Genomic DNA, 9,313 nt, shown 5'->3' with positions numbered 1-9,313 from the left:
TAACCATCCTCTAGTCCTAAGTGTTGTTTCAGAGTCTTGTTGTCTAGAGTCTTGTGTTTTACCTCAGTAATCTGTTGTTTAACATGTTTAGTCTTGTGTTTTACCTCAGTAATCTGTTGTTTAACATGTTTAGTCTTGTGTTTTACCTCAGTAATCTGTTGTTTAACATGTTTATAGTCCTGTGTTTTACCTCAGTAATCTGTTGTTTAACATGTTTATAGTCTTGTGTTTTACCTCAGTAATCTGTTGTTTAACATGTTTAGTCTTGTGTTTTACCTCAGTAATCTGTTGTTTAACATGTTTAGTCTTGTGTTTTACCTCAGTAATCTGTTGTTTAACATGTTTAGTCTTGTGTTTTACCTCAGTAATCTGTTGTTTAACATGTCTAGAGTCTTGTGTTTTACCTCAGTAATCTGTTGTTTAACATGTTTAGTCTTGTGTTTTACCTCAGTAATCTGTTGTTTAACATGTTTAGTCTTGTGTTTTACCTCAGTAATCTGTTGTTTAACATGTTTAGTCTTGTGTTTTACCTCAGTAATCTGTTGTTTAACATGTCTAGAGTCTTGTGTTTTACCTCAGTAATCTGTTGTTTAACATGTCTAGAGTCTTGTGTTTTACCTCAGTAATCTGTTGTTTAACATGTTTATAGTCTTGTGTTTTACCTCAGTAATCTGTTGTTTAACATGTTTAGTCTTGTGTTTTACCTCAGTAATCTGTTGTTTAACATGTTTATAGTCTTGTGTTTTACCTCAGTAATCTGTTGTTTAACATGTTTATAGTCTTGTGTTTTACCTCAGTAATCTGTTGTTTAACATGTTTATAGTCTTGTGTTTTACCTCAGTAATCTGTTGTTTAACATGTTTAGAGTCTTGTGTTTTACCTCAGTAATCTGTTGTTTAACATGTCTAGAGTCTTGTGTTTTACCTCAGTAATCTGTTGTTTAACATGTTTAGTCTTGTGTTTTACCTCAGTAATCTGTTGTTTAACATGTCTAGAGTCTTGTGTTTTACCTCAGTAATCTGTTGTTTAACATGTTTAGTCTTGTGTTTTACCTCAGTAATCTGTTGTTTAACATGTTTAGTCTTGTGTTTTACCTCAGTAATCTGTTGTTTAACATGTCTAGTCCTGAGTTTTACCTCAGTAATCTGTTGTTTAACATGTTTAGAGTCTTGTGTTTTACCTCAGTAATCTGTTGTTTAACATGTTTATAGTCTTGTGTTTTACCTCAGTAATCTGTTGTTTAACATGTTTATAGTCTTGTGTTTTACCTCAGTAATCTGTTGTTTAACATGTTTGGTCTTGTGTTTTACCTCAGTAAGCTGTTGTTTAACATGTTTAGTCTTGTGTTTTACCTCAGTAATCTGTTGTTTAACATGTCTAGTCCTGAGTTTTACCTCAGTAATCTGTTGTTTAACATGTTTATAGTCTTGTGTTTTACCTCAGTAATCTGTTGTTTAACATGTTTGGTCTTGTGTTTTACCTCAGTAATCTGTTGTTTAACATGTCTAGAGTCTTGTGTTTTACCTCAGTAATCTGTTGTTTAACATGTTTGGTCTTGTGTTTTACCTCAGTAATCTGTTGTTTAACATGTTTATAGTCTTGTGTTTTACCTCAGTAATCTGTTGTTTAACATGTTTATAGTCTTGTGTTTTACCTCAGTAATCTGTTGTTTAACATGTTTAGTCTTGTGTTTTACCTCAGTAATCTGTTGTTTAACATGTTTAGTCTTGTGTTTTACCTCAGTAATCTGTTGTTTAACATGTCTAGAGTCTTGTGTTTTACCTCAGTAATCTGTTGTTTAACATGTTTAGTCTTGTGTTTTACCTCAGTAATCTGTTGTTTAACATGTCTAGAGTCTTGTGTTTTACCTCAGTAATCTGTTGTTTAACATGTTTAGTCTTGTGTTTTACCTCAGTAATCTGTTGTTTAACATGTCTAGAGTCTTGTGTTTTACCTCAGTAATCTGTTGTTTAACATGTTTAGTCTTGTGTTTTACCTCAGTAATCTGTTGTTTAACATGTCTAGAGTCTTGTGTTTTACCTCAGTAATCTGTTGTTTAACATGTTTAGTCTTGTGTTTTACCTCAGTAATCTGTTGTTTAACATGTCTAGTCCTGAGTTTTACCTCAGTAATCTGTTGTTTAACATGTTTATAGTCTTGTGTTTTACCTCAGTAAGCTGTTGTTTAACATGGTGACCTGACCAGGTCTCTGATCTGTCTCACCTGACCAGGTCTCTGATCTGTCTCACCTGACCAGGTCTCTGATCTGTCTGACCAAATGTCCTCCTCCTACCACCTGTCCCCGATCTGTCTCACCTGACCAGGTGAGTGTGGGCGTGGGCCCACGTAGGCCCCGCCCAGCGCCGACGGATTAGAGGCGGAGCTAAGACGTCTAGCTCTCTCCATCTCCAGTGCGATCTCGGCGTCCATCTCGGCGTCCTCCTTGGCCTCCTTGTTGCTCTCCTCCAGGTGTTTCATCAGCACCGCCACCACCACGTTGACCAGCACGAACTGGGCCATGAGGACAAAGGTCACGAAGTAGACCGGAGACATCAGAGGAAGGTAGGTCAGACACGAGCGCTCCTCTGGAAGACACTCACGCAACGTGTCCTGGAGGGAGAGAGAGAGGGAGATGGAGAAATGGGCCTCTATCTGAGTTCTGTCAGTAGTAACAGGTGTGTCAGTAGTAACAGATGTGTCAGTAGTAACAGGTGTGTCAGTAGTAACAGGTGTGTCAGTAGTAGCAGTTGTGTGTGTGTGTCAGTAGTAACAGGTGTGTCAGTAGTAACAGGTGTGTCAGTAGTAACAGTTGTGTGTGTGTGTCAGTAGTAACAGGTGTTTCAGTAGTAACAGGTGTGTCAGTAGTAACAGTTGTGTGTGTGTGTCAGTAGTAACAGGTGTGTCAGTAGTAACAGTTGTGTGTGTGTGTCAGTAGTAACAGGTGTGTCAGTAGTAGCAGGTGTGTGTGTGTGTGTGTGACAGTAGTAACAGGTGTTTCAGTAGTAACAGGTGTGTCAGTAGTAACAGTTGTGTGTGTGTGTCAGTAGTAACAGGTGTGTCAGTAGTAACAGGTGTGTCAGTAGTAACAGTTGTGTGTGTGTGTCAGTAGTAACAGGTGTGTCAGTAGTAGCAGGTGTGTTTGTGTGTGTGTGTGTGACAGTAGTAACAGGTGTGTGTCTGTGTGTCAGTAGTAACAGTTGTGTGTGTCAGTAGTAACAGGTGTGTCAGTAGTAACAGGTGTGTCAGTAGTAACAGTTGTGTGTGTGTGTCAGTAGTAACAGGTGTGTCAGTAGTAACAGGTGTGTCAGTAGTAACAGGTGTGTCAGTAGTACCAGGTGTGTCAGTAGTAACAGGTGTGTCAGTAGTAACAGGTGTGTCAGTAGTAACAGGTGTGTCAGTAGTAACAGGTGTGTCAGTAGTAACAGGTGTGTCGGTAGTAACAGGTGTGTCGGTAGTAACATGTGTGTCGGTAGTAACAGGTGTGTCAGTAGTAACAGGTGTGTCAGTAGTAACAGGTGTGTCAGTAGTAACAGGTGTGTCAGTAGTAACAGGTGTGTCAGTAGTACCAGGTGTGTCAGTAGTAACAGGTGTGTCAGTAGTAACAGGTGTGTCAGTAGTAACAGTTGTGTGTGTGTGTCAGTAGTAACAGGTGTTTCAGTAGTAACAGGTGTGTCAGTAGTAACAGTTGTGTGTGTGTGTCAGTAGTAACAGGTGTGTCAGTAGTAACAGTTGTGTGTGTGTGTCAGTAGTAACAGGTGTGTCAGTAGTAGCAGGTGTGTGTGTGTGTGTGTGACAGTAGTAACAGGTGTTTCAGTAGTAACAGGTGTGTCAGTAGTAACAGTTGTGTTGTGTGTCAGTAGTAACAGGTGTGTCAGTAGTAACAGGTGTGTCAGTAGTAACAGTTGTGTGTGTGTGTCAGTAGTAACAGGTGTGTCAGTAGTAGCAGGTGTGTTTGTGTGTGTGTGTGTGACAGTAGTAACAGGTGTGTGTCTGTGTGTCAGTAGTAACAGTTGTGTGTGTCAGTAGTAACAGGTGTGTCAGTAGTAACAGGTGTGTCAGTAGTAACAGTTGTGTGTGTGTGTCAGTAGTAACAGGTGTGTCAGTAGTAACAGGTGTGTCAGTAGTAACAGGTGTGTCAGTAGTACCAGGTGTGTCAGTAGTAACAGGTGTGTCAGTAGTAACAGGTGTGTCAGTAGTAACAGGTGTGTCAGTAGTAACAGGTGTGTCGGTAGTAACAGGTGTGTCGGTAGTAACATGTGTGTCGGTAGTAACAGGTGTGTCAGTAGTAACAGGTGTGTCAGTAGTAACAGGTGTGTCAGTAGTAACAGGTGTGTCAGTAGTAACAGGTGTGTCAGTAGTACCAGGTGTGTCAGTAGTAACAGGTGTGTCAGTAGTAACAGGTGTGTCAGTAGTAACAGGTGTGTCAGTAGTAACATGTGTGTCGGTAGTAACAGGTGTGTCAGTAGTAACAGGTGTGTCGGTAGTAACAGGTGTGTCGGTAGTAACAGGTGTGTCAGTAGTAACAGGTGTGTCAGTAGTAACAGGTGTGTCAGTAGTAACAGGTGTGTCAGTAGTAGCAGGTGTGTGTGTGTGTGTGTGACAGTAGTAACAGGTGTGTCAGTAGTAACAGGTGTGTCAGTAGTAACAGGTGTGTCGGTAGTAACAGGTGTGTCGGTAGTAACAGGTGTGTCAGTAGTAACAGGTGTGTCAGTAGTAACAGATGTGTCAGTAGTAACAGGTGTGTCAGTAGTAACAGGTGTGTCGGTAGTAACATGTGTGTCAGTAGTAACAGGTGTGTCAGTAGTAACAGGTGTGTCAGTAGTAACAGGTGTGTCAGTAGTAACAGGTGTATCAGTAGTAACAGGTGTGTCAGTAGTAACAGGTGTGTCAGTAGTAACAGGTGTATCAGTAGTAACAGGTGTGTCAGTAGTAACAGGTGTGTCAGTAGTAACAGGTGTGTCAGTAGTAACAGGTGTGTCAGTAGTAACAGGTGTGTCAGTAGTAACAGGTGTGTCAGTAGTAACAGGTGTGTCAGTAGTAACAGGTGTGTCGGTAGTAACAGGTGTGTCAGTAGTAACAGGTGTGTCAGTAGTAACAGGTGTGTCAGTAGTAACAGGTGTGTCGGTAGTAACAGGTGTGTCAGTAGTAACAGGTGTGTCAGTAGTAACAGGTGTGTCAGTAGTAACAGGTGTGTCGGTAGTAACAGGTGTGTCGGTAGTAACAGGTGTGTCAGTAGTAACAGGTGTGTCAGTAGTAACAGGTGTGTCGGTAGTAACAGGTGTGTCGGTAGTAACAGGTGTGTCGGTAGTAACAGGTGTGTCGGTAGTAACAGGTGTGTCGGTAGTAACAGGTGTGTCGGTAGTAACAGGTGTGTCAGTAGTAACAGGTGTGTCAGTAGTAACAGGTGTGTCAGTAGTAACAGGTGTGTCAGTAGTAACAGGTGTGTCAGTAGTAACAGGTGTGTCAGTAGTAACAGGTGTGTCAGTAGTAACAGGTGTGTCAGTAGTAACAGGTGTGTCAGTAGTAACAGGTGTGTCAGTAGTAACAGGTAAACCTTCATTATGCCGTTCCAGTTGTCCCCGGTAGAGACTCTGAACAGCGTGAGAAACGCCATCCCAAAGTTCTCAAAGGTAGCGTGGCGACTCAGACCCTCACACGGATTACTGTCGTTACACTCTGTAACACACACACACGCACACGCGCGCACGCACACACACATACGTTATTATTGTTACAGCTGTAGTCATGTGATCCGTCTGCTCTAACTCAGCTGTAGTCATGTGATCTGTCTGCTCTAACTCAGCTGTAGTCATGAACACTGTGATCCGTCTGCTATAACTCAGCTGTAGTCATGAACACTGTGATCCGTCTGCTCTAACTCAGCTGTAGTCATGTTATCCGTCTGCTCTAACTCAGCTGTAGTCATGAACACTGTGATCTGTCTGCTCTAACTCAGCTGTAGTCATGTGATCCATCTGCTCTAACTCAGCTGTAGTCATGAACACTGTGATCAGTCTGCTCTAACTCAGCTGTAGTCATGAACACTGTGATCCATCTGCTCTAACTCAGCTGTAGTCATGTGATCTGTCTGCTCTAACTCAGCCGTAGTCATGTGATCTGTCTGCTCTAACTCAGCTGTAGTCATGAACACTGTGATCCGTCTGCTCTAACTCAGCTGTAGTCATGTGATCTGTCTGCTCTAACTCAGCTGTAGTCATGAACACTGTGATCCGTCTGCTCTAACTCAGCTGTAGTCATGAACACTGTGATCTGTCTGCTCTAACTCAGCTGTAGTCATGTGATCCGTCTGCTCTAACTCAGCTGTAGTCATGAATACTTTGATCTGTATGCTCTAACTCAGCTGTAGTCATGAACACTGTGATCTGTCTGCTCTAACTCAGCTGTAGTCATGTGATCCGTCTGCTCTAACTCAGCTGTAGTCATGAACACTGTGATCTGTCTGCTCTAACTCAGCTGTAGTCATGAACACTGTGATCCGTCTGCTCTAACTCAGCTGTAGTCATGAACACTGTGATCCGTCTGCTCTAACTCAGCTGTACTCATGAACACTGTGATCCGTCTGCTCTAACTCAGCTGTAGTCATGTGATCTGTATGCTCTAACTCAGCTGTAGTCATGAACACTGTGATCCGTCTGCTCTAACTCAGCTGTAGTCATGTGATCCGTCTGCTCTAACTCAGCTGTACTCATGAACACTGTGATCTGTCTGCTCTAACTCAGCTGTAGTCATGAACACTGTGATCTGTCTGCTCTAACTCAGCTGTAGTCATGTGATCTGTCTGCTCTAACTCAGCTGTAGTCATGTGATCCGTCTGCTCTAACTCAGCTGTAGTCATGTGATCCGTCTGCTCTAACTCAGCTGTAGTCATGTGATCCGTCTGCTCTAACTCAGCTGTAGTCATGTGATCTGTCTGCTCTAACTCAGCTGTAGTCATGTGATCTGTCTGCTCTAACTCAGCTGTAGTCATGAACACTGTGATCCGTCTGCTCTAACTCAGCTGTAGTCATGTGATCTGTCTGCTCTAACTCAGCTGTAGTCATGTGATCTGTCTGCTCTAACTCAGCTGTAGTCATGTGATCTGTCTGCTCTAACTCAGCTGTAGTCATGAACACTGTGATCCGTCTGCTCTAACTCAGCTGTAGTCATGTGATCTGTCTGCTCTAACTCAGCTGTAGTCATGTGATCCGTCTGCTCTAACTCAGCTGTAGTCATGTGATCCGTCTGCTCTAACTCAGCTGTAGTCATGAACACTGTGATCCGTCTGCTCTAACTCAGCTGTAGTCATGAACACTGTGATCCGTCTGCTCTAACTCAGCTGTAGTCATGAACACTGTGATCCGTCTGCTCTAACTCAGCTGTAGTCATGTGATCTGTCTGCTCTAACTCAGCTGTAGTCATGTGATCCGTCTGCTCTAACTCAGCTGTAGTCATGTGATCCGTCTGCTCTAACTCAGCTGTAGTGATGTGATCCGTCTGCTCTAACTCAGCTGTAGTCATGTGATCTGTCTGCTCTAACTCAGCTGTAGTCATGTGATCTGTCTGCTCTAACTCAGCTGTAGTCATGTGATCTGTCTGCTCTAACTCAGCTGTAGTCATGAACACTGTGATCCGTCTGCTATAACTCAGCTGTAGTCATGTGATCTGTCTGCTCTAACTCAGCTGTAGTCATGAACACTGTGATCCGTCTGCTATAACTCAGCTGTAGTCATGAACACTGTGATCCGTCTGCTCTAACTCAGCTGTAGTCATGTGATCCGTCTGCTCTAACTCAGCTGTAGTCATGTTATCCGTCTGCTCTAACTCAGCTGTAGTCATGAACACTGTGATCTGTCTGCTCTAACTCAGCTGTAGTCATGTGATCCATCTGCTCTAACTCAGCTGTAGTCATGAACACTGTGATCAGTCTGCTCTAACTCAGCTGTAGTCATGTGATCTGTCTGCTCTAACTCAGCTGTAGTCATGTGATCTGTCTGCTCTAACTCAGCTGTAGTCATGAACACTGTGATCCGTCTGCTATAACTCAGCTGTAGTCATGAACACTGTGATCCATCTGCTCTAACTCAGCTGTAGTCATGTGATCTGTCTGCTCTAACTCAGCTGTAGTCATGTGATCTGCCTGCTCTAACTCAGCTGTAGTCATGTTATCCGTCTGCTCTAACTCAGCTGTAGTCATGTGATCTGTCTGCTCTAACTCAGCTGTAGTCATGAACACTGTGATCCGTCTGCTCTAACTCAGATGTAGTCATGAACACTGTGATCCGTCTGCTCTAACTCAGCTGTAGTCATGAACACTGTGATCTGTCTGCTCTAACTCAGCTGTAGTCATGAACACTGTGATCTGTCTGCTCTAACTCAGCTGTAGTCATGTGATCCGTCTGCTCTAACTCAGCTGTAGTCATGAACACTGTGATCCGTCTGCTCTAACTCAGCTGTAGTCATGAATACTTTGATCTGTATGCTCTAACTCAGCTGTAGTCATGAACACTGTGATCTGTCTGCTCTAACTCAGCTGTAGTCATGTGATCCGTCTGCTCTAACTCAGCTGTAGTCATGAATACTTTGATCTGTATGCTCTAACTCAGCTGTAGTCATGAACACTGTGATCTGTCTGCTCTAACTCAGCTGTAGTCATGTGATCCGTCTGCTCTAACTCAGCTGTAGTCATGAACACTGTGATCCGTCTGCTCTAACTCAGCTGTAGTCATGAACACTGTGATCTGTCTGCTCTAACTCAGCTGTAGTCATGAACACTGTGATCCGTCTGCTCTAACTCAGCTGTAGTCATGAACACTGTGATCCGTCTGCTCTAACTCAGCTGTACTCATGAACACTGTGATCTGTCTGCTCTAACTCAGCTGTAGTCATGAACACTGTGATCTGTCTGCTCTAACTCAGCTGTAGTCATGTGATCTGTCTGCTCTAACTCAGCTGTAGTCATGTGATCCGTCTGCTCTAACTCAGCTGTAGTCATGTGATCCGTCTGCTCTAACTCAGCTGTAGTGATGTGATCCGTCTGCTCTAACTCAGCTGTAGTCATGTGATCTGTCTGCTCTAACTCAGCTGTAGTCATGTGATCTGTCTGCTCTAACTCAGCTGTAGTCATGAACACTGTGATCCGTCTGCTCTAACTCAGCTGTAGTCATGTGATCTGTCTGCTCTAACTCAGCTGTAGTCATGTGATCTGTCTGCTCTAACTCAGCTGTAGTCATGTGATCTGTCTGCTCTAACTCAGCTGTAGTCATGAACACTGTGATCCGTCTGCTCTAACTCAGCTGTAGTCATGTGATCTGTC

General features: G+C 43.1%; 1 protein-coding gene across 1 annotated transcript in view; it reads right to left on the bottom strand.

The window, feature by feature from the left end:
* LOC139540059 (voltage-dependent T-type calcium channel subunit alpha-1H-like) overlaps positions 1-9,313 on the bottom strand; it is a 178,780-nt gene that overhangs the window by 6,789 nt on the left and 162,678 nt on the right. The window contains exons 33-34 of the mRNA XM_071343603.1: positions 5,555-5,676; positions 2,317-2,610 (exon numbers count right to left, since the gene is read on the bottom strand). Of these exons, the coding sequence (XP_071199704.1) occupies positions 2,317-2,610; positions 5,555-5,676 (416 nt within the window). The remainder of the gene's footprint in view (positions 1-2,316; positions 2,611-5,554; positions 5,677-9,313) is intronic.

The sequence above is a fragment of the Salvelinus alpinus genome, chromosome 1 (assembly GCF_045679555.1).
Source record: "Salvelinus alpinus chromosome 1, SLU_Salpinus.1, whole genome shotgun sequence".
NCBI lineage: Eukaryota > Metazoa > Chordata > Actinopteri > Salmoniformes > Salmonidae > Salvelinus > Salvelinus alpinus.
The sequence above is the reverse complement of the archived record's forward strand: the minus strand, read 5'-3'. Positions and strand labels throughout refer to the sequence as shown.